This window comes from Fulmarus glacialis, unplaced genomic scaffold (genome assembly GCF_000690835.1).
Source record: "Fulmarus glacialis isolate BGI_N327 unplaced genomic scaffold, ASM69083v1 scaffold12961, whole genome shotgun sequence".
Taxonomy (NCBI): Eukaryota; Metazoa; Chordata; class Aves; order Procellariiformes; family Procellariidae; genus Fulmarus; species Fulmarus glacialis.
In genome coordinates, this window is record NW_009194775.1 from 4,714 (window position 1) to 28,226 (window position 23,513).

The 23,513-nt window shown below is 47.6% G+C and overlaps 2 protein-coding genes across 2 annotated transcripts in view; one reads left to right on the forward strand and one right to left on the reverse strand.

The window, feature by feature from the left end:
- The window catches only part of ESCO2 (establishment of sister chromatid cohesion N-acetyltransferase 2), a 17,164-nt gene extending 3,424 nt beyond the window's left edge, over positions 1–13,740 (forward strand). Inside the window, exons 3-8 of the mRNA XM_009587875.1 lie at positions 9,036–9,199; positions 10,778–10,909; positions 11,225–11,314; positions 11,767–11,910; positions 12,315–12,496; positions 13,602–13,740. Coding sequence (XP_009586170.1) covers positions 9,036–9,199; positions 10,778–10,909; positions 11,225–11,314; positions 11,767–11,910; positions 12,315–12,496; positions 13,602–13,740 — 851 coding nt within the window. The remainder of the gene's footprint in view (positions 1–9,035; positions 9,200–10,777; positions 10,910–11,224; positions 11,315–11,766; positions 11,911–12,314; positions 12,497–13,601) is intronic.
- Positions 13,741–15,057: 1,317 nt separating this feature from the next.
- PBK (PDZ binding kinase) lies at positions 15,058–22,914 on the reverse strand. The gene is made up of 7 exons (XM_009587877.1): positions 22,866–22,914; positions 21,704–21,794; positions 20,942–21,084; positions 19,112–19,281; positions 18,045–18,174; positions 16,228–16,404; positions 15,058–15,263 (listed from the first exon to the last, which is right to left on the reverse strand). Exons 1-7 carry the CDS (start codon positions 22,912–22,914, stop codon positions 15,058–15,060), a joined length of 966 nt encoding a protein of 321 aa, XP_009586172.1.
- Positions 22,915–23,513: the final 599 nt, after the last annotated feature.

Below are 23,513 nucleotides of genomic sequence, written 5' to 3' on the forward strand. Positions count from 1 at the left end.
GGAACTATGTGTGTTCGTTCTGCAACTCCCTTCTGCAAGGAAGTGAGACTAAGCCCCCGTTTCTCGTGCTTTAACAAACCAACAGTGAGTTTTCTGAGCTGGTCTCTGTTTGAAGAACTATAACCTTTTTGTATATCACTGAAGAGGTATAAGCAATTTTTATCTGTTGCTACCTTAACAGTGAATACTCCTGGTGATAGAAAAGTGTTGTTTTGGGCTTTTTTTTTTTTTTTTTTTTTTTTTTTTTTTAAAAACATGCATTTGATTCTTGTGCAAATATGTTTAGCAGTGCTGGAATGGTTAAACTTTGCAATGAGGCTCGCTTATTCCCAACCCGTTAGTAATGCTTGCCAGACCTCGCTTTTAATTTTATAATTTCCTAGAGAATTGTTTAGCTTGGGACATGGATTTTGTTTTCTAACTTGGGGCTTAGGTGTGAAAGGTAAGGGTGGCAATGGAATGAGTGCAGCAGTAAAATACAAATTTGGAACAGGTTTGCAAACTATTTCATTACACTTAATGTCATATTTTGCTGTTGCATTCTGGCATCTAAAATGTAGGAAAGTAGGAAAAGCCACTGGAATACTACCGTAGTATTTTATACTGGGCATTGAAAGGAAGCAGTGAACAAGATGGGAAGCTGTTTTTATAGGGCTAATGTGTTTTATATTCCTGTGTTGGTTCAATAAAGGACAGTTTATTGCCTCCTTTGTTCACCTGCACTGTTTTAGTATCTCTCACATTCCTGATTTGATTGTCAATATGTTTTTACAATGCAGCATTAATAAAACACAAATGTTAGCTTGTGCAATCTCATTTTGCACGTGCAGTGAAAAAAAAATGAAAGCATTTGATTCTGCTGTGATGGCAATTTTTTGTGTTTGCAGACTATTTCTCAGAGGTTAACCAGAAGCATGGAGTGTTTGAAAGGGAAGTTAGTGATTTTGTTACTGCAAACTGAATAGAGGCCAAGTCTGGGCTTCCATCTAGTCTCCGATTCTGCGAGAGCCGGTTGCTTTACCTGATGGCTGTCTAGGGTTCCTGATGAGGTGGTAAATAATACACTGTCATGTACAAAAAGAGCAGAGTTCAAGGCAAAAATCAGTTTGGCAAACTTTCATTTTTACAGAATGTTTGCGAGAGGCTTCCAAAAGCTGTGAAGATGCATAGTTGTAGACAGAGAATGAAGCAGAGTCCCAGAAATGCGAAGGTGAAGAAATAATACAAACCTCTACAGCTAAGTTTTACTTAAAAGAAAAAAACCCAAACAAACAAACAACACATCCTGCACTAAAACAAAAGCAGGGGCGTAAGTAGGTGTTGAGAATCAAAAAAACATGATAATTGTTTGTCAACATCTTGGTCTTAGAGTAGTCAAAGGCAGGCAGATGAGAAATGTCGATGGTACTCCTTCGGGCTGTGAGTAACCTGCAGGAAATGAATTTTTCCTCAGTACAGGGGTGCAACATTTTCAGCAACATTTTCAAATTCAGCATTCAGGTGTAACTTTAATAACGGTGAGACAGATAGTCTGCTAAGACCATGTTTTGTTATTGGAAAATACAGCCGTTGGTAACACTTCATAATATCAATTAATGCTCGTTGTGAAGGTCACTTGAACTGTATGTGATTCTGTAGCTGCTGTCTGAGAACTTAATCAACTGGAGAGTTTTCTCTTTGCCCTAAAAAAATTGTCTTAATTTATAGGATGTTGATGAAATCAGTTCGTCTACAACCTGCGAGTCAGATGATTGCATTATTCTTTCAAGCCAATCTCCGCATAAGGTGAATAAGCGAGGTAGGTTGGATTATACATATCTTGGCCTTGGTGTAGCAAAATGAGGCAGAAGAAACTGTGAAAATCCCTTAGGTTACCTGCTTTTCCCCAGCAGGATCCACTCTGCTCAATTCCCATCTTGTCCTATCGTTTAGTGTTTTAATAAGCTGGACAGTAATGATGGAGATTCTGCTATCTCCCTGACAAATCTGTTTTAATGTTAAGCAGTGTGTAAATTGTTTTCATCCTGATGTCTAACCTGTGTTTCCTCTTTGCTTTACTACATAGCCCATTCCCAGTAAGATTAGGAAATTGCTGTATTTGAATCCTGTTACTAGGTTTTTCCCCATTCTTTTCTCCCTGGACTGTTACCCTGATTCTTTCAGCTTTCCTTTTTAAATCTTGATTTTTAGGCATCTGACTTTTTCATTTATTTGTTTTCTCCAGACTAAGCCATGTCTTTGCTGGTATGGTACTCCCAAACAGAACTGCACCTGAGCCCTACCAGCATTAATTAGCAGGAAGGGAGTAATTCATACTTTTCACATGCAGTGAACTGGAAATTTTGTGTTTGTGAGATGCCTTTCGTTTGAGGTAGATGGTGGTAACCCAAGTGTTTTACACGCAGCTGCTGCCCAGAGGATTGATCCCTATCTCTTGTTTTGCCCCAGCTTGTTGTTAAGTGTAGTGGTTCCCCTTATCCTTACTTCAGTTTATTTCTTTCTGACTGTTTTCAATGCAAGAAGGCTTTTTAAATTAAACTCTTAAATGCCTGAATGTGCTAGCTGTTTTCTACAAAGTTATAAGCATGTATTATTGTTTACTCCTGACGGCCACCGAGGAAACTCCACTCTATACTTTTTGTTTCAGCAGTGAATTATCAACAGTAATTATTTGAATATGATTTCCGCCCCTCCTCCAGTCAACTTCGCCGCTTTTCTTATGGTTGGTTTACAGAGACCGTATTTCCCTACTAATGCAAGGGAATTTTCAGAAGTTATATATTAATTTTAAGATGTGTATTATTTTCCCTCTTTGGAATAACAAGTGATAATAAAAAGAAAATATGTTGCTTAAATATTATTTTATTAAGGCAAAATAATGTGTTGACCTCTACCTGCTGCCTCATCTTCCAAGTATGTACTAACATGTGCCAGTATGTTTGCAGAAGTTGAGGTCATGTTATTTTATCCTAATTTCCTGGTTTCTCCATTTTTCCCTTTTAAAAATAGGCAGCGTTTGCTATTCTAGCCTCAGCAGCCCTGGGTTAATTCAATCCTCGCTACTCTGAAAACGTCTAATTTATCTGAGAGTTCTCTTTACACCTCTCCCCAGCTGTGGAAGTTCATCTCTCTTTTGTTTCTTAATTGTGCTAATGATCTCATCGCAACTAATTCTTTTACTGATGACTGGAATAAAAAGGCACTAAATGTTTTGTCATCTGGTTTTAGTGTTTCCTTCTCTTTTGGTAGCTGGACCTTCTGGGTTTTCCCCTTGCTGTTACAGGATGCTTTCCTGGTCCTTTGGCCTTCCCAGGGAGAGCTCATTTTGCAATTTGGGATTTCTGCTTTCAGTCCTTCATGTTGCTGCTCTGCTTTGCCCTGGTTTCTGTTCCCATTGCGATTCCTTGAGTTTCCAGTGAGAGAAAAAGTCATGATTTAGCCGTGTTTGTCTTTTTCCTCCACTTCTTTTTGCCACATCTGGTCTTAATCTGTTTATTGAAGAAATTGCCAGCACTCCTGAGCTTTCCCCCCCTCCCCTTTAGTCTTGCTTCACACGGGAACTTATTTATCTGTTTTTGGAACTTAGAGAAGTCTGTTTTCTTGAAGGTCACCCTTTCTCTGCTATGCCTCCTCTTCTTGTCCTGAGGAGTGGCTTCCTCCACTTCTTTCTGCCACATCTGGTCTTAATCTGTTTATTGAAGAAATTGCCAGCACTCCTGAGCTTTCCCCCCCTCCCCTTTAGTCTTGCTTCACACGGGAACTTATTTATCTGTTTTTGGAACTTAGAGAAGTCTGTTTTCTTGAAGGTCACCCTTTCTCTGCTATGCCTCCTCTTCTTGTCCTGAGGAGTGGCACGCTCTGTGCTGCCAGCCACTTTCTGCGATCTCCAGCTCTGTATAAAAACTCCCATTGCTGTGTTTTCCACCTGTTTATAAAGCTGTTGCCATCACATTCCCAAAGATTGCCTGACATTATTTGCCTGCTGGGGCCTTTCCCAAGAAGTGTCTTGGCCCTCTAAGATCCTGCATTTCTAGGAAGCCATAGGCTTTTTATTGTTTATTAGTGTCGTCTTCATGACTCCTCACGATCTTTTCCACTACTGATATTAACAAGAGACTTTTTTTATTGTGTCCTGTTTCGTAGAAACAACCGGTTCATCTTCATGGTATGTGTTTTGGAGCTGTTAGGGCCCCTCTTCTGCTTATGTAGGCCCTCTAAGATCCTGCATTTCTAGGAAGCCATAGGCTTTTTATTGTTTATTAGTGTCGTCTTCATGACTCCTCACGATCTTTTCCACTACTGATATTAACAAGAGACTTTTTTTATTGTGTCCTGTTTCGTAGAAACAACCGGTTCATCTTCATGGTATGTGTTTTGGAGCTGTTAGGGCCCCTCTTCTGCTTATGTACTCTGTTTCGATAGAAACAACCAGTTCATCTTCATGGTATGTGTTTTGGAGGCTGTTAGGGCCCCTCTTCTGCTTATGTACTTTACTCTGTTTCTGTAATTCCTAAGAAGTCTCTGTCTATTTGTGAATGCAGTCAAAATATAAGAGCATAAAGCAGTCTAGTATTGGTTTTACTTACCAAAGTTTTTGCTAAGTTATCCTAAAACTTGCAGCTTCCTAAACTTTTTACAGTTGAGGAAAAACATATTCTTAACTAATAATTTGCTTGGTTTTACTTACCAAAGTCTTTGCTAAGTTATCCTAAAACTTGCAGCTTGTGTGCTGTAACCTAGTGCTGAGCCCATCATTTCCCAGCTTCTGTAGGGTGAAGAAGCTATAGGTTCAGGCTTCCTCAGCCAAAATAACAGAAAATGGAGAAACCTGTGCTTGATTAACACTCCTCATTAATAGCCAAGGAAACACTAAATTACTGCAACAGAGATTTCTGCTTTATAATTCCAATGTGAGAGGGGAAAGTATGAGATAGCCTGATCAATTAAGTGGACTGAAGGTAATTATGGCTGGATACCACTCATGAACATAACCTTTATATCCTGCAGCATCAACAGCTTCCCGCTGCTCTTATAAGCTCTTGTCTATAGAGTTCAATTTCACCGTTGTGTGTCATTTTGAAGTCTCATTGGTGTTTGAATTTCTGTTTCCATGTATTGACATGCTCTGCAACTAAAAAGGATTCTAAACCACAATAACTTCACTCGTCTTTTCCAGCATCTCCTTCAAATGCTGTTGTCTACCCCATATTCAGTGCACCCCCCACCAGCAAGAAAAGGTAGGCTAATCTTTGCTAAGTCCTTCCAAGAATGATCAGAAGTGTCATATCTGCAGAATCATTACTTTTTAAAAAAATGATACTAATTCTAAAAACAATAGCTTAGCTTTCTCCCAATCCTTGTAAGGTTTGGGAGTCTGGGGGTTTTATTGGGTTGGCTTTTTTTTTTTTTCTTTTAAAGGGAAGATGAAAGATGGAGGTTGTGTTGGTTTAGGGGGATACTAGCCTGTGAATAAGGAAATACACGCTTGCTTACTGTCTCTAGTACATTTTACTTGTGAATTTGTACGTATTATTGAGCTGATTATTTTTTTAACTAAAAAGGAAATAATAGTTTTCTTTTAGCTGTTGCTAAGATAAAATCATTAGAGCAAGGGGGGCTGTTTCAGGATATATTCATCACTGAGAATGGCCCAGCCTTGGTGGTGTTTGAGCCATGTAGAGGGGGTTTTATTTATTTATACTACTTCTGTGTGTCCTCTCTCTCTGTACCTGGAGCGTCCATAATGAGCAGTAACTTTCAGTCTTTATGTTCTGGCTGTTCGTCAGGGACCTGCACCTCTCATGAGCCAGAGAGCCTCGTCAGCACTAACTGTGAGTTTGAGTTGGTGCCGGAGTTGTCAAAACGACTTGTCTTTACTCAGTTTGGCAAGTGCAGAGGCACAGTATAACGTTGCTGGCCGTACAATGCGCAGGCAGGCATTGCTGTCCCTCACTAGAATCTAATAAATGGTATGGCTTTCTGTATATACCTTTTAGTCTGCAGTGTAGACAACAAACATAATGCATGCCCATGAGTTTTAGTCCGCCTACATCACCAGCCGGTATGGCAGCGATGCCTCTGGTGTGGGCAGTCTTGCCACGATGGAAGCGATTCTGTGTGGCAAGCAACCTTTTGAGTTAAGTTTGTGTACATCAGCTACAGCGTGTGAAAATTCGACTCTGTGTTTAACCAGGCCAGTTAAACTGCGGGTCCCTTGTTGTTTCCAGCTGGAAAGGCTGACGGGGCAGGTCGGTAACTCTGCTCAGGCCAGTCTGTGGCTCTTGCGGGAATTGGCAGCCTCTCTGTCTCTGTCACACTTGACCCCTTGTAAAGTACCAGTTAAGCCTACAGTATTAATTTTTAAACTGTTGAAATGACTCACTTCTTGGGAAGGCACTGGCTTATTAAAGTTGTACGGAGCTAAAGATTCAAAAAGGCTTGTTTACCTGCCTTGTGCTGGTGTTACAGAATACCCATGTTCTTTAAATGTAGCGTCAAACTGATCTCTCTCTGCCGTCAGGTTCATTGCTTTTCCATAGTAACTCTTCCTGTGATGTGCTTTTGTAACTATCGCAGTGCTGTGGCTAACACTGGCCAACGTTAGCACTCTGGGAAGTATCTGAGTGCGATACAGAAATCATTTGAAATGCAAAGATCAGTAACCGCACTGGTCAGGTGTGTTTTGCGTTGCTTGTTTTTAACCTGAGAAATTTTAGTGCAGCAGCACTAGGTAGCAGCATGCTCAGAAGTTTTGCCTTTTGATGTAGGTGCTGCAGACAAGACAAAGTTCTAATAAAAAGGGGTGAAAAAGAATTACCAGAAGCACCTGCTTCTCCTCCACTTTCCCGTGCTCACCTGAGTGGGTATTTTGTAAGTCTGTTGGGTGATATTTGATATTTAGTGTGATGGAAATAAAGCACAAGCACATGAAGCTTCCTTTTTGATTCTGTAAAAAGCATGATATTGCTAAATTACTTGCAGGCACTGGGGCTCTTTAATTGTAGGATGTAATTGTACTACCTGTGCTTCTGATTAGCTTATTTCTTCAATTAATTTGCTGCTGTACTTGTAGACCTCTAGTGGAAGAAGACTTGTTTTCCCACGCAATAACCAGAGCTACTAATCCCTCTCCCATATTGAATCAACTTCTTGATACATTTTGTTAACAATAAAAACATTCTTAGCCGAGTTTGTCGTGACCATAAAAAAAAAAAAACACTTAAAGTTGCTCCTAAAAGAGCCAAAATAAACCTTCCAAGACTTGTCGCGCTACTGTAGTCCCCTGCCACAGAAGTGTTGAAAGAGAGATCTGATTGCAGTATTTGCTTTGCTTCCTCATGTGGCTTTTCAAATACCTTCCGTGGTGCAAGTGGAACCCTGGGATGTGTGGAAATCCTGGTGTTTGTGATTAACTGAAAATCAGTCTTGGATTTGCAGTTGTCTCTTGGGAAGCTGATGAGCACAAGCTTTTCCTACATGAAGTCTCTGCTTTGGAAAGTCTTCTTAGTATCCAAATCTATAAAATTGTTTGGTGTATCTCTAAATTATTTCCATGTTAAGGTTCACTGCACAATAGTTACAATTTCCCACTTTAAGATTGCTTGAGAAATGCCACCTTACAGACAGAAGTCTAAAGGTAGGTTAGAAAAACTGCAATTATTAACACCCCTAGCAATGTGCTTCCCTGTAGCTGAAGCCCACGTTGTGAAGTTAAAAATTCATATAAAGCCTCCATGTCTGGATCCGAATATGAAGAATTCCTCTTGGCCTTGCTTCAGTCTGCTCCCCTCTTTGGGAAGCTGTCCCCGCTAGACGGCCTGCTAGAAGCCCAGCACCAAGGGCTTTTCCCGAGATGCTGCCGATCCCCTGGTCTGAAGGTGGTGTTGGTGTGAGGGGCTGGGACTTGTGGTGGTGAAGCAGCAACTGAGTGGGGAAGCAGTCTTGGGACCCCGGGGGTAGACAGAATGTGGGCTTGAGACCAAGCTATGGTGGGTCTTGGCCAAAACCTTGTCCCAAGTTCCTGTACACCTTGATCAAAACCTAGGTGAAATGCTTCCTAGGTTATTGGAGTTCAATTTTTCACTTTCTTCCTTTTTTTTTTCCCCTTGAGGGGAGAGTGGTGCTGATGTGGTGTGCACTTTATAGTCAGCTTTCCTCGCAAAACGGGAACACTTAAAGCTTTGTAAGATGATTTCAGGTGATGCTACTTCCCTTGCTGAGTCTGGCAGGGTAGGACCCTTATCCTTGCCTCATATCACACTGTCCAGAAGTCCCTGAGCTGCTGGGACCAAGCGGTGGTACTGTGGCTTGCAGTGTGGTCACGCAGCGAGGCACGTGCTCCCTCTGCTAGCTGTGCTGACGTTCCCAGGTATCCATAGCCACATCTCCCTGTGTTCATCTCCCGGAGCTGTTTGATCCGCTGGGGACTTCACAAACCCTCAGGGCTCCTCAACCCATGGGAAGGTAGACATGTTTTAGGTGTGCAATCACAGTTATAATTTTATGCACGAGCTAGGAGCATGTCTGTGGGACTGTTTAGGGGAGACTTTGAGTTTTTTGGATCCCAGTTAGACTCAGGTGCAAGATTGCCAGAGCTGAGCAGCTTGCTGCCGCAAAACTCTGAGCCTGCGTGGGCGTGTTTTGGATGTCTAGATGCACGTAAGCAGCAGTTTGTGGAGGGAGCTGCTGGACTTGGGCACCTATTTCTTCACCCGCAGTTCCCATACTTCACAGACCTGGCCCTCTGCTTCTCAGTTTGTTGTGTGTCCCTTTGACTGTTGAAGGAGCTGCTGAATTTCCAATATCCTGGAAATACAATGGCTGTGGAAGTGGGAGAAGTGCTTAATCAAGAGTTATTTAACTTCTGATGCAATTGTAGCTCTTCCTAGAGCCCCTCTCCTTCCCTCCCTCCCCCAGAGGAGCTGGTACCACAGCTGTCACAAGCTTTGCTGTACTTGGCTTAGTTTGGGGTGTTTGTAATAAGAGTCACTACCCTGCCCTGGTATCCGACATGTAATGTTAACTTTTGTTTGCAGTGACTAATTTTCATCTCTCTGAAATGATTTTCAGGACGCAGGCCCCACTGGATGAACTGACTTCTCCGTTTGGGTCCAGCCCACCTGCAAAAACATCTCACACCTCGCAGAAAAGCAAGAAGGCGAAAGAGCTCTGCAAGCGCTCCGGAGATCAGATGATCATTGTAAGGTTCCCCTCGGGGCATGCTGGGTGACTTGGTGGTGAGGAAACAAGAAATACGTCCTGAGGCTAACCGATCAGTAGATTTCCTTACGTGTAAACCTCAAACCAACCACACTGCAATGACCGTAACAGGGCAGTGATTAACATATTTAGCACTAGACTAGGACAGGGTAGTAGCTAGGAAATAGGTTGTTACGGTTTCCCTGGGACTAGCGCTTTATTATGTTTTAGAATTCAAAAGAGATTTATGGAACATAATATTTAAAAAAAAAACAAAAGGAAGCTCAGCCAAGCCTGTATGGATGCTATAGGAGTGAATTTGGCTGGATAATTTTCCTTTCCCACGGCTTCCTGGCCCGCTGCGCGAGCAGAGTCAGCACAGCACTGCAACCACAGCGGCAAACAGCCAGGGACGCCCGGGGGCAGCCAGGTCGGCACGGGAGCAGGAAGGCGCGACCGAGAGCTGAGCCCGAACGGAGCTCGCTCTATTAACAAGCGGGTGCCTCTTTGGTAGCTCCACGTCTGCCTTCCTGCTGTTGCTCTTCAGTGTGGAGTACTGATTTTGGAGCAGGAGGAGGCCGAACGGTGTTACTGAGGCTTGTGTGTCACGTAGCGATCACGTGTATGCGTTTCCAGAAAATACGCCCTTAGCGATGAGTAATTTTTTAGTAAACCGTTTGTTCTCACTTGGTGACATGCAGATGTTTTCAAGGCTGTTCCCTCAGGAAGCACGGCTTATGTGATCATTCTTGTCTGCTGATTTGCCCTTTCTAGCACCTTTTGAGTCATTTGGATGATTTCTGTCAAATTTGAGACCTCACAGATACAAATTTTTGAGTGTTTTGAAAACTGGTCCCCCTGGAAGGGAGAAACCCAGATGAGTGCCTGCGCTGAGAGGAAAGCAGCGGCGTGCACTCAGCAGTCATCGCTGCCCTGAGCGCGGCCGGCTGGCGAGCCGCGAGCTCCAACCCTGCCTGGCACAGCTCGGCTGCGTGTCTAACTGCTGGGCCCACGAGGGACGGACTGTGGGTGCTGTGACATGGGGGGAAGCCCAAACGGGGACGTGGGGAAGGGAAAGCAGCTGCTGCAGTAGCACCCAGTACAGGGAAATAAGATGAGTCTTTAACAAACTAGGCTTGACTTCCCCTCGCTACTTAGAGAGCAATCTGCTGTTTGCTTGCACAACTGGCATTCGGTTCCCTCTCTTCCCCTCCCTGTGTACTGACAGAGATAAAAATGAGGTTATTTTTAGATAACTGATGAAAAGACTATACAGAGTTTTCCTTTGTTTTTTTTGTGGTGCTCTTTCACATTGTTTCCTCAGTGAGGATGCTGCTGATCTATTTCAAGGCTCATTCCAAATAATGTATTCATTGCGTTCCCTGGATAATTTAATACCGTGTACTTCTAAATACTCTGCAAATAAGCAAAAGCTTGTCCTCCTCTTCAGAAATTCAAATGAAAATGAATACTTCCATCTTTGATGATTGTTACTAGAACCAATTCTTAACCTCATTCCTTAAATTGAATGTGGTTTTGAACAGCTTCAGAGCACTTAGCTGGCTCTGTTTCTCACTAGGATGCCGGTCAGAAGCATTTTGGTGCTGTAGTTTGCAAGTCGTGCGGCATGATCTACACGGCTGCCAGCCCGGAGGATGAAGCCCAGCACATCCAGCACCACGAGAGGTTCCTCGAAGGACTCAGATACGTGGTAAGGCGATGGCTGTGCTCGTAGCTCAGCTGAAGAAGAGGGGGGGGAAGCGGTGTGCGATATCCAGGTACAGAGTCGAGACAGCTGCAGGCAGATGTTTTGTCATCCAGAGGGGAGGTTAAAGTGTAAATTAGGCAGTTCCAGCAACTGTCTGCCTTCATCAGTTTGGTGAGTGTGACTTGATTTTATTCCTGAAAGCTGAAGTGGTTCAGATTACAGCTTCATCTGCCAGAGTCTTCACTGAATCACTTCCTCTCTCTTGCTAAACCACTAACTTGTTTGTTTGGGTTTTTCCCCCCCACCCTTCTGTGGCAGGGTTGGAAGAAAGAACGGGTTGTGGCAGAGTTCTGGGATGGGAAAATCGTACTGATTCTTCCAAATGACCCAAAATATGCCGTCAAGAAGGTACATGTTTGTTTATTCTGGGGTTTATATTGTAGATTAGCTTTCTGCTGGCTCAGCTCCCAGAACTACCTCAGTGCATGATCGTACATCACTTGCCAGCGCACGGGGCAAACAGGAGAGCTGAGTGGGGTTGTTGCAGCAATCCGGGTTGCTGTGGACGCCCACCCTGATACATCCTAACCCTGCTCCCCGCGCTGAAGCTCTTGTTCTTAAATGACCAACATAACCCGATCCTTTCCATCCCAAGGATGGGGGTGAGAGGCAGGTGCACTCTGCAAGACGTGTAGAGGGATAAAGGCATGAGTCGGAGCCTGTTCTTTAATGTTCTCTACACAGAGCCTGATCTTGTGTAAGCACAGGCTTATTTGGGGGAACGAGTCCCCTTTCTGACAGCTTTCACACCAAAGAATGCACGTCTTAGTTCCTAACACACCTTTCCGTTTTTTTCTTAGGCAGAAGATGTGCGAGAAATTGTAGATAATGAATTGGGATTTAAGCAAGTTTCTTTGAGCTGCCCAGCCAAGACTAAAATGTACATGTTTGTGTCCAACGAGAAGATGATTGTTGGCTGCTTAGTGGCTGAGTCAATCAAGCAGGTACGTGTTATTAATTTTATAGGGAGGAGGTGAAGTTGCAGGCTAATAACTGGGGCTCTTCGCGTAAGCCTGTGTATTGGAAATCCTGGCTTAGCACAAGAGGGGGGAAAATAAAACTAAGGAAATAAAAAACAAACAAAAAACCCACCCAAAAAACCAGCAAACGAAAGAAACTGAGGAAAAGCTTGTGCTTTTGTCAGGGTGAGATGTTGCTGGCAGGAGTTAGCTGAGTTTGCGCAGCTGATACTGCGGCGAGCTTCCCTCTGACCCTGGTTTGGGTGCGGGTTTCTGTGGTGGTCTGCCCTGTAAGAGACAGCAGAAGGCAAGGCTGGGAGCACGGGAAGGTCCGTGGCTCTGCATCCCGTCGGGAAGGAGCAGTTGGATGCCTCTTCTCATCCCTGCAGGCTTTCCGGGTGCTGTCTGAGCCAGGAGCTGTGCCGTCCCCTGGCCGGGATGCCCTGCAGCACCACCGGGCTTGGCGCTGCTCCACCGAGCCGGAGCCCGCCGTCTGCGGCGTCAGCAGGATCTGGGTGTTCGGCCTGAGGCGCGGGAAGGGCATCGCCCGTCGCATGGTGGACGTGGTCAGGTAGGGAGCGGCCGGAGGGCAGCGGGGAGCTGGGATCCCAGCTGGGGTTTATTCCTGGGGGGAGAAACAATGATGGCAGCAAAAAGTGTTTAGAAGGAACTTATGAAAGGGATAAATTTGTAGCACTAAGCAAGTCTGAAATCCCTGCTTCATAGTGGAAGGATATCAAGTGGACAGATATTCTGAGTATATCTAATATTTACGTAATATTTTTATTTAAAATATGATACAAGTGTGGGCCAAGATGCTAACTGCTGGGTATAACACACAGCTACACAGACTGGATTTTCCAAGAGAAACTATGCTTGTTGGGGAAAAAATATTGTTTTGTTTTGTTTTTTTTCTTTTTTTTGACTGGACAAGTTGATGGGGCCCAAACACTTGAGTTTTCCAGGCAGGAAATTCTGAGCTTTTCAAGCTCGGACCAAACTGGGAGGAAGACTTAAAATCTTCCCCTCGTCTGTTAATATGGACTGCCTTGAGGGGGAGCTTGGTGGTCCATCAGCCTGTAGTAGCATGTCTCTTGTGTCATACCTGCTCGCTGTATGTGTATCAAATACAGACATATAAAGTATATGAGTACATATGTATATATTTTTATAGATTTGTAATCATATGTGATTGTATCTGGAGCTCAGTATTCTGAAAATTCATCAGCCAGTGCTCAGTCTCTACTCCCTCCTGTGGTTAGCGTTTGATGTGCTACCTCCGTGACGCCTTCCAAACCCACGGGCTGCGCGAGCCAGCTGGAGCTGGGTGACCCGTGGGTGCCCACGGGAGTCCTGGCACTGCCGTGGTGGACATCACTCGGGAACTGCTCCAAGATATTTAACTGAAACCTCTGGGTTTCCATGTAAAACCGTATTTGGGGGGTTTATGCCATATTCGGTCTTACATTATCCTTCTTGCTAATTTTAAAATGCTTCTTGATTACGCCAAAATCCAAGAGGGCAAACTAGCGTCTCGCAACGATCTTCTCTGGTTTGAAAGCAAAGCGACAGAAGAAATAACAGCGGGGGGGGAAACCCCCCTGTGGTGTGTTTTAGGAGTGGGATAAAGCAGCCGGCTGGTCGCGGCGCGCTGATAGCTCTGCTCCCTCTTTCAGGAGCACCTTCATGTACGGCTGCTACCTGAGTACCGACGAAATCGCCTTCTCCGACCCGACGCCGGATGGCAAGTTGTTTGCAACGAAATACTGCCAAACCCCTAACTTCCTTGTTTACAATTTTATTTATAACAACTGATTTTGACTTGATTATTACAAGTTGAGGTTTGTTTAAATCATCTAAAATAATTTGATGTTTTAATTGACACTTAAGCATTGTTACCTGGCTAAACGCTGTTTTCCTACCTCCCCTTGTGAGCAAGCTGGGGGAGAATGTGTCACTTTGTGTACAGAGTTGTGTTATGTTTTAGTGTATGCTGTGGAACCTTGCTTGGATTTCAGGTAGGTTTGTTTCTTCTGAAACTAAATTTTATTGCAAGTAACTTAATTTCTTTAAAAGGTGTAATTAATATAAAGATGGCTGTTTTCTCCCTGATGGGTGGGTATGTAATTCTGAGCTCTCTCCAGCGTGTGCGCTGTAGAAGGCAGGGCAGAAGCCTTAGCACAAGCAGTTGCTAAATTTATGCAGAGTATGAGGTGTCTTAAAACGACTGACTCGTGGCAGGATTTCCCCCAGAGCGTAAGGCCTGGAACCCTCACGGTGTTGTGCTGCAGGGGAAGCTGTCGCGGGGGTTGCCTGCTTAATAAAACGTGTGAAATGCTGCTGCTCGAGCTTGTTTCTGTACGCAGAAGAGATGTGGGAACGCTTCCAAGGCTCTCCTAATTTGGGGAGTTCACAGGAGAAGGCAGCAGAGGCTAAAACAGAAGCTGAGAGCTGTGTTGCAACCTCTTCATCTCCAGGCAGCTGAGGGCAGGAATTTCCCTAACCAGCAGGATTTTCTTTAATAAATCCCCCAGAGACTGTTTTTTTTATACCATGTTACACAGAATCATGCCAACCTGTTGTGTCAGGAAACCTTTTCCTTGAGCTTGCAGCTGCTCTCCCTGGGTAATGTTCTCCTGTTACCTAGGGGCCTCCTCAGGAACACAAATACTTTACACAAGAGCCCTCATCAAAGCTTGGTGACAGGGCAGGGACACACACACACTCCTTAGGAAAAGAAAAGCACCGCTTTTACACCGAGATTAAGAAAAAAAAAAATTTTTTAATTCAACACAAACATCGAGGGAAGGGTTTTAAAGCAGCTGTAACATGACAACTAAATGCACAACTATTGCACAGAGCAAGTAGCTTATTTAGGATTTAAATGCAGGTGGGAAGGGATTGCTCTAGGAGCAACACAGAGCAATCTCCTCAAACACCAGGGGTTAGTGCTTCACAAGTTTAGGCTGTGGTTTTAAGTACACAGAGCAGGTTTCACATACTAGAAGGATAAATGCTGCAGGAGTAGCCTTACTCTTCTAAGTTCAATCCCTGAGCTCCCGCACCCGTGGCGCAGACCTCAGGGACAGCTTTGCTGTCCCCGAGCTCCATGGCACAGGCGCTCAAGTGCTTTTACTGCTGAGACAGACTTGCCTCCAAGGCTTCAACGATGCACGCGGCCGAGGGACGCTTCTTGGGGTCCTCGCTGGTGCAGACAGAAAAGAGGTCGATCACACACTGGTAGGATGGGCCCAGTTCCTCCATGTTGAGGGCCGGGCGGGTTCCCAGGGCTGCGTAATATGCTTCCTCGTCAAAGGAGTCTTCATCAAAAGACTCATCTGAACAAGAAGGTGGAAAAGGTGTTGGGAAGGGTGCTGGAAACTGCTCCGCTCCCTTGGATTGTGGGGCTTGGCTGCACCTCATCCATCACAGAATGGTTTGGGTGGGAAGGGACCTTCAAAGGCCATCTAGCCCAACCCCCTGCCGTGGACAGGGACATCTTCAACTAGATCAGGTTGCTCAGAGCCCCGTCCAACCTGACCTTGAACGTTCCCAGGGATGGGGCATCCACCACCTCTCTGGGCAACCTGGGCCAGGGTTTCACCACCCTCAGCATACAACATTTCTTCCTTCTATCTAGTCTGAATCTCCCCGCTTTTAGTTTAAAACCATTCCCCCTTGTCCTGTTGACCACATCATTTTGGTGTTATCTTAGCAGCATCCACCACACAGCTACAGCCTCGCAGATTGCTCCTACACTGCATAAGTGTGGGACGGAGCCGGAGCGTGGCCGAGCACGCTGCGGGGCTCTCGGGGGAGCAGCTGTCAGGCTCAGGGACATCTTTCAAACCTATCGAACCGCGCTGATGGGAATCTGACGAGCAGCTGGATTTTGAGAAGCTCTCTCCAGCTGTTAAGCAGCTGGAGCACTTACAGAGAGCACTGGTTCACAATGATTAGTTACCATCATTTATCAACTTCTCATTTGGAGTTAAAAAGCCAAATGAAGTTGAAAGCAGCCCAGCCCTGAAGGATGCTGACAGGCACCCGCTGCAGAGCGGCCTCGGGGTGGTGCTGAGCATCTCCGTGCTGCAGCGAACTCCCCAGTGAACTCCCTGTGAAGAGAGGCAGGGCTGGGAGATGCAGCAGGCGCAGCCAGATGCTTGCAAGCCCTTCGGATGGCATCCGAGGGAGACCCAGCATTGTGGGGGTACTAAAACAGGCTGTAAAAATCAATCCTACTGAGCGAGGAAAGCATTTCTAGGAGCAGAAGTTGCTCGCCAGCAAGGTACAGAAACAAACCTTCGTCATCAGGGTCATCGCCCAGGTTGAGGTGGGGCACGGAGAGGGTCATCATTTCCCAGAGAGTCAGCCCAAAAGCGAAGATGTCGGCTTTGTCGGTGATCACGCCGTCATCCTGCAGAGCCTCCTTGGGCTTCCAGGGCTCGGTGCCGACGTAGTACATGTCCGGGTCGCTCACTGGAAGGAAACAACATGGCTCGGGTGTCTGCTGGGACTTGCAACTTGCTCCGCAGCACAGCACGGATTTAGTCTGTCAGTTAGCTCAGGCGTGCTAAAGCCACAGAGCGGGATCTTCTGGGGGCCTGAACCTATTTTTCTTTCACATCCGTGTATCTCAAATCCCCTGTAACCTGCGACTTGCTCCGCAGCAGTGCCAGTCTCAGCGGGGCTCGTGCTTCTCTTCCGCAGGCCCAGCAATGCATGTTAGGGACTGCGGAGAAACCTCCTTGAGGAGATTTCACAGTGGAGTGTCTGAGGCCACGCAGAGTGTGGAGAGAAGAACTGAAGGTCAGAGCTGTGCTCTGTAGCTTAACTGTGCAATGGAGAAGTGAGAAATTACCTGCATTTTACCCAGGTGCTTCCCTTCCTCAGCTTGGCCCCCCTGGGGAGGCAGGACCAGGGTGACAGCACTCACAGGGCACCTTCCCCAGGGGACAAAGCCAGCCCAACCCCAGTGCTCACGAGGCTCCATCCGCTGCCGCCACCTCCTGCCAGCCACAGTCCTTCTGTTTTCTCTACTCCAGTCCAAACCAAGTTCTCACCACTTTGTTCAATTTAATGCCTCCTTGATCTTAATTAGCCTTGGGAGAGTTGAAGCGATCAGCTCTCAGCCTGATAAAGGAAACACCAGCTCTGACTCGATCCCTTATATCCCTCTCCCGATTACAGGCACCGCTCCCAAGAGGAGGGTGCATTTCCCCCCACTCTCCCTAGCAAATTCCCGAGCTGGCAGCAAATCTCAGCTGTTCAAAAAACTTTTCTCTTGCAGGGCTGATCTTCAAAGCCTGGCCTGTAACGAGAAGGGAACACCAAAATCCCTCAACACTTCAAGGCTTCTGAGGGCTATTGCGCTTTAATCCTTGGCTACCACATGGACGGGGACCCAGCCTCCTCACCGTCAGTGGGTGCCTGTTGTCTCCTCGAGACTACGAGGAGGCAAAGCCAAAATCAGGGCTGGGCGGAGAGGACTTCTTCCTGTTCAACCAGCCCAGAAACTTATACTTAACCACACTCCTCTCCAGGAGATTACGCTGGGGCGCTGCCTCCAGCTCTCTCGCTCCTTATAAAAGGGAACAGCTACTAATAAAAATGTAATAGAGCAGCTTTATAAATTATGAGGCTGTTGCAGGCCCAAGCGCTGCGTAAAGCAGCAGAGAAAAGCATTCTTGTAATTAACCCAAACACATTCCTGCACACATCCCTGCTGTTCACAGCAAAGCCACGACGCCATTAGACATCTGCTTCTCATTTACATGAAGCCTTTATAACGCTTGCATTTGGCTCGTGCTTCCTTCTAGCCCTACAAGAAAGATTCGTTTACTTAACTCTCTGGCAAGAGCATCTCCTCAACAGCAGGACCTGATCCAGCATCCCGTGTACAACGGCACTCCTGCCCACGGGAGCGAATGTACGAGTGTGGAAGGGCACGAGACAGACGTCACAGGTCTGGAGAATTCAAGCTGGACCTTCCAGAGATGTCCTTCACCCAGGCACGGTGCAAACCACGAGCTAGTCCTTCCCTCTGAGGACACGGGGGGGCTCCCGGAGCCAAACTCTGGCAGCCATCAAGCATCCCCCTTCCTGGCTGCCCGACCTACCGGTCATGTTCTCATCCAGGGGCAGGGACATTCCCACATCACAGATCTTGACGGCTTCAAAGGCACCTTTAACGACCACGTTTGAAGACTTGATATCTCCGTGGAGCAGCTTCTTATCGTTGTGAAGGTACTAAGAGGCAGAGAGGAGCCGTTAACACCCGCTTACAGATACAGCCATGGAGAGGCAGGAGGAGCCATCAGATTTGGACAACTCCAACTTCTTAATGTTTAATGTATTTAGCCTTAAAACCTCGAGGACTGGCCAACACCTATCTGTAACACGTACAAAACACAGGGCAGGTTGTTCCACCCAGCCCAGTTTTGGAGGCTTTTGGTGGCCTTTCAGTGAAAGACTGCGAGAAGCGCCTCTAGCAACAAGCACTTGAGAGCGCGTGCGAAGCGTGGGCATTAGCCGATGGCTAAGCACACATCCGCGTTATCCCGGGAGCTCAGAGCTGCACCTCCTCGGCAGCAACAGTGCAGGACTCACTGCCACGGCCGGGGCAGCCTGTGCTTCACCCTGACCGCTGGCATAGCCGGGGGGAGGCTCAGAAGCCATGCTGCGGTTTAGACAGAGCACTGCTGAGTCTCCATTTCCCCCCTTTTTCCCCCTAAACGCAACCTCAGCGCAGCGGCTGCTGCAGCTTGATGAGAGGAGGCACGAGCAGCACCAGCTGGCAGCCATGGGCACCAGCTAACCATTTTCACTGCCAAGAGCAGCTTCTGGCACGGCAATAAGGATGCAGGAGCCAGCAGCCAGCCTCCTCACCGGCTAGCAAGCAGGGACAGCAGGTAGCCCCAGGGGAGGGCAGCAGGACACTCGTGACAAAAACCCTGTCGCATCTCTTTTTATATTACTTCAATCTCAAGCTTCAGGGCTCAGTTTTCACCTGAGCCTGTGCAGCACCCCAGCAAAAAAAAAACCACCAAGGCCTTATATGAAGCATCACAGCGTCTGCTCTCCATCTGCCAGCGTGGCCTTCTCACACATCAAATTCATTTATTTTTCCAGTGTCACCGGTGTATACGATTCCACACAGAACAGCTACGGTTAACGTTAAACATACCTTCAACCCCCTCGCCATGCTCAAGGCAACTTTGAAAATCGTGGCAGCAGGGAAAGGGCCCAACCGTTTTGCATTTCTTTCTTCAATTAAGTCACCAAGAGATTTTTCTCCTCCGTACTCCATGGCCAGACACATGCTTCCATCATTGGCCTCGGTAAACGCACGGTAACCTTCCAACAAAGATTGATTTGTTAGAGAGCCAAAGCAGGCAGCAGCATTTCCGCGTGCTTGCCGGCCCGATGGAGCCAGAGCATTTGGGGCTGCTACCCAGGTGCTTTCCCAGCGGCTGCAACCAGCCCCAAACAAATTCACACCCCGGAGGGCCCTGGCTCGCAGCGTTACGCCGCGAGGTGAAGCCACAGGAATGTCTGTGGAGACCTGCGCGGCCTCGAGCAGGGGCGCGAGCCCCAGCTGTGTCGAGGTAAAGGAGCTCCCTCCTGCAGGAGAGCCCACAGACACCCCCTCGTTGCTTCCCAGGTCACCTATGCACCCTCTGCCAGGGCAGGGAGGTTTACCCCGATCTTTGCAGGACAGAGAACCAGGAGAAAGGAGGGAGGAGAGCAGCAGCAGATCTGCAGGACCGACATCTCCAGTTGCAAAGATAAGGAGCCGCAGGAGCGAGACAAAGAGCAGAGGGACATTTGGGAAAGCCAAGCCCTCATCTCACAAGGGCCACTCCACAAGGTTAAGACAGTCCAGATACGGACTGTCATGTAATCTTTCTTCCTCCACGTTTTACTCCTATCTGTAGACAATACCCTTCAGGGGGAGTTATAAATGGCAAAGTCTTGCATAACGGCATAGCAAAAGTCTTATCCTGTAAATGATTTATGGCACCTTTTACAAAAAAGCAGTGAAATGTTTGCAGTGTGAAAGGTCGAGACTATCTTTGCTCTTAAATTCCTGCCAGAAGCAAGACATGCCATTTTAGGGATACAAAGAAAGTTCCTTGCATGCAGCATTTCTAATACAAGCGACCACACCGAAATAGTTTAAAGCACAAATAAAAGGAAAGTCAAACAAAGCTGCTGTCCTGACTGGCAGGAGAGATTTTAGACAAGATAAGAGCAGAAATTAAACAGACTAAAGCAGCTTCTCAAAATATTCCTACCACTGAGAGCCAAGAGCCTGACAGAGCCTCAATTGTCACTCATAAAGGTGTGTCATCAGGGTGGGATCCAGAGTCTTATTCCCTACAACTAAAGTATTGCCTGTCCTCTGCATTGTTACGGTGGTCTCTCCCTTCCCCAAGGCCATAAGCTGGGGCTGGCCCGCAGCACGAAGCCCTCAGCGAGGCACCTCTCGGCTCCTGGGGGCACCCCCAGCACACCAGCCGCTTGGGAGTCCCACCGTAACTGTTTCTGTCGGGTAACTCACCCAGAAAGCCACCTCTCAGCGACCGACGTCGATATCAACAGGCAACGAAGCACCAAGGGGTGTCTTCTGCCACCAACCGTGCTGCCCCAGCAGTCCAGGAGCACTTCCAAGTCCCCACCACGCAGGGTAAGACTAAATTAATTTAATAAGGACCGTGGTGGGCCTGACCAAAGGCGCAGGCAGCCCAGCAACCTGTCTCCGAAGCGTAAGGACGGGGCAAGCACGCAGTGATCCTCCCCCCACACGTCCTCCCAGCCATCACACCCCGGGGCTCCAGACTTCCAGAGCCGGACGGGGAGGTCTGTAACCCACAGCCCGCGGTGCGAAAGGAGCCCAGAGCCGGGGAGGGCAGAGAAACCCAGCAGCAGCCTCGTGTCCCATCAGCTGGCTCCAGAGTCGGCTCCAACAGCTTGATTTGCAATTTAAGCGACATAGGTTGTGCCAGGAACTTACCCACGATGTTTGGGTGCTGGAGGTTTTTCAAGATCTTGGCTTCTTCGTTCAGTCTCTGCTGATAGATGCTTTGCTGGCTCCTGTTGCATTTGGAATCAATTTTCTTCACAGCCCAAGGGGAGCGAGACAAACCTCTGGGAGATCTGCATGGGAAAACCCATACGTCTCAGAACCACTCTGTTTGTAAGCAGCACCACGGTTAAAGCTCACGCAGCTCACTGAGGAGCTATTCTGGAGAGCGTCTGCCTTTATTTTGTGGAATTAATAAAGAACAATGCTAAAATAAACTAAAGTTTGCTAACGTGCACGCCGCAGAAGTGCACAGTAATGCTTCGCCCATATACAGTGCTCCTCCATCGAATTTTCAAGTGTTTTAGAAATGGAGATTGTATCGATTCTCATTTTCAGGTGGAGGAGCTGAGGCCTGGGGAGGGAAGCAGCTTGCCCAGCAGGCCAAAGCAGAGCCAGAAACGGACCCCAGATGCCTGAATTCCAGGCCAGGGAATGGCTGATGGGGTTATCCCAAAACGACGGGCTCCTTCCCAGCACTGATACCTCCAGCACACATGGGAAAGCTGGAAGTCCCACAGCCCTTCCTCGACTCCGTGCCCATTTGAAGGGGTGCAGGCAGCATCTGAAGGTCGGTGATGGCAGCGCTTTCTTGCTCAGAGCTCAATCACTTTCCATCCCCTATATTATTCTAGGGGAAGACGCCAAGCCCTGTTCCCGAGCTCCGCGTCACGCCTGTGCTCTCACACGTACCTTTTCATCAAGTAGACTTTGACACCGGTGCCGTACCCAAGCTTCTGCATGAAGGGAGAGGCTGGGATAGTGACAGAAACTGGCCCCCCATCTAAAAAGAAAAGAGAAACCCAGCCCCACGAGTGACCCCATACAGCAGATCAAACAGCAAGCGGCAGCTTCACAGCTTCTCACTAGGAGCTGTGATGCTCCCATTACAAATGACATTTGTGACTCCACCACGAGTTCAGATTTTAGAAAAGCTCCTTTCCAGCCCTCATCCCCCAATCTCTTACCAAAACACCAGTCCCACCGAGTGGTCACTACCATCCTCGTTAGGTTTCTCACCCAGGAAAACTGTGTACGAAGTGTTGTGCAACATTTTATGTTCAAGCCTGATCTTTGGCGCAGGTTTTTGGTCCTATCTACATTCCGGGCTAAGCAACTGTACTGGGTTTGGCTGGGATAGAGTTCATTTTCTTCATAAGCAGCTTCATGCTGGTTTTGGCTGGGATAGAGTTAATTTTCTCCATAGTACAGGGCTGTGTTTTGGATTTGTGCTGGAAACGGTGTTGATAACGCAGGGATATTTTCGTTACTGCTGAGCAGTGCTTACACAGAGTCAAGGCCTTTTCTGCTTCTCACCCCACACCACCAGCGAGCAGGCTGGGGGGGCACAAGGAGCTGAGAGGTGACACAGCCGGGACAGCTGACCCCAACTGACCAAAGGGATATTCCATACCATATGGCGTCATGCTCAGCATATAGAGCTGGGGGAAGAAGAAGGAAGGGGGGACGTTTGGAGTGATGGCGTTTGTCTTCCCAAGTAACCGTTACGCGTGATGGAGCCCTGCTTTCCTGGGGATGGCTGAACACCTGCCTGCCGATGGGAAGTAGTGAATGGAATTCCTTGTTTTGCTTTGCTTGTGCGCGGCTTTTGCTTTCCCTATTGAACTGTCTTTATCTCAACCCATGAGTTTTCTCCCCCATCCCACAGGGGAACGAGCGAGCGGCTGGGTGGGGCTGAGCCGCCCACTGGGGTTCACCCATGACACCCACCCTGACAGGGCGGTTGAACACCCGCCCCCTCCCCACAGCACAGCACAGAGCCCACGGCAAAGCGCTCGGTTTCCCCGCCAGCCCCTCTGGAAATATTTAGGGCTCACGCCTGAATGTGACTCACCGGGTTTCTCCCTTTGGGCCAGGTTGTTTTGAGACTTGAAGGCTTCCATCGCTGCAAACCGTCCTGATCCCTATAGCAGAGGAGAGACTGACTTTATTACACCTCCACCCCCCAAAATGCTGGAGGGAACCACGCAGAAGGACCCGGGAGCATGAGCTGTGCAGGGCTCAAGCCCTAACCCAAGCAGGGGCGTTAAAGATACATTAAAGGACATAAATTACACAAATTACATCCGTTGGGAGTTCCCAACTGCTAATTTGGCTTCTCCCAGCTCTGCTCAGTGCCCAGCTCCGTGGGCTCCCTCCTTCCCCAGTGTCACCCTGCAGCTTGTCACCGCTATGTCCCCCATGGGGCTGATCACCCCGGGGCCGCTCACAGAGGGGGAACGAACCCTGTAACAGGTCTGGGGGTGGCTCTGAAGTCAGGCAAGAGGTGGAACCGGTGTCCTAAGGGAACTGGCAGGTGATGTGCCACCAAGGGAAGGAGCTGGTCGCGGGGAGACCCAGGACAGGGTCCCCCCAGCCCTCAGCACAGCCAGCACCACGGCAGGGGGGGACTGAGGGCCCCACCTCTGGGGGGAGGGGGGATCCCAGGTTTGGGGGAGACAGGAGAGGACTGCTGGGTGCCATCTCTGGGGGTAAAGGGGGG

Excerpts from the sequence above, each read along its gene's own strand:
- PBK (XM_009587877.1), bottom strand. The coding sequence starts at position 22,914 with ATGGAAGCCTTCAAGTCTCAAAACAACCTGGCCCAAAGGGAGAAACCC. Across the intron at positions 21,795-22,865 it reads GGCCCAAAGGGAGAAACCCG|ATGGGGGGCCAGTTTCTGTC; the intron begins GTGAGTCACATT and ends TTTTCTTTTTAG. Across the intron at positions 19,282-20,941 it reads CCAGCACCCAAACATCGTGG|GTTACCGTGCGTTTACCGAG; the intron begins GTAAGTTCCTGG and ends CTTTGTTGGAAG.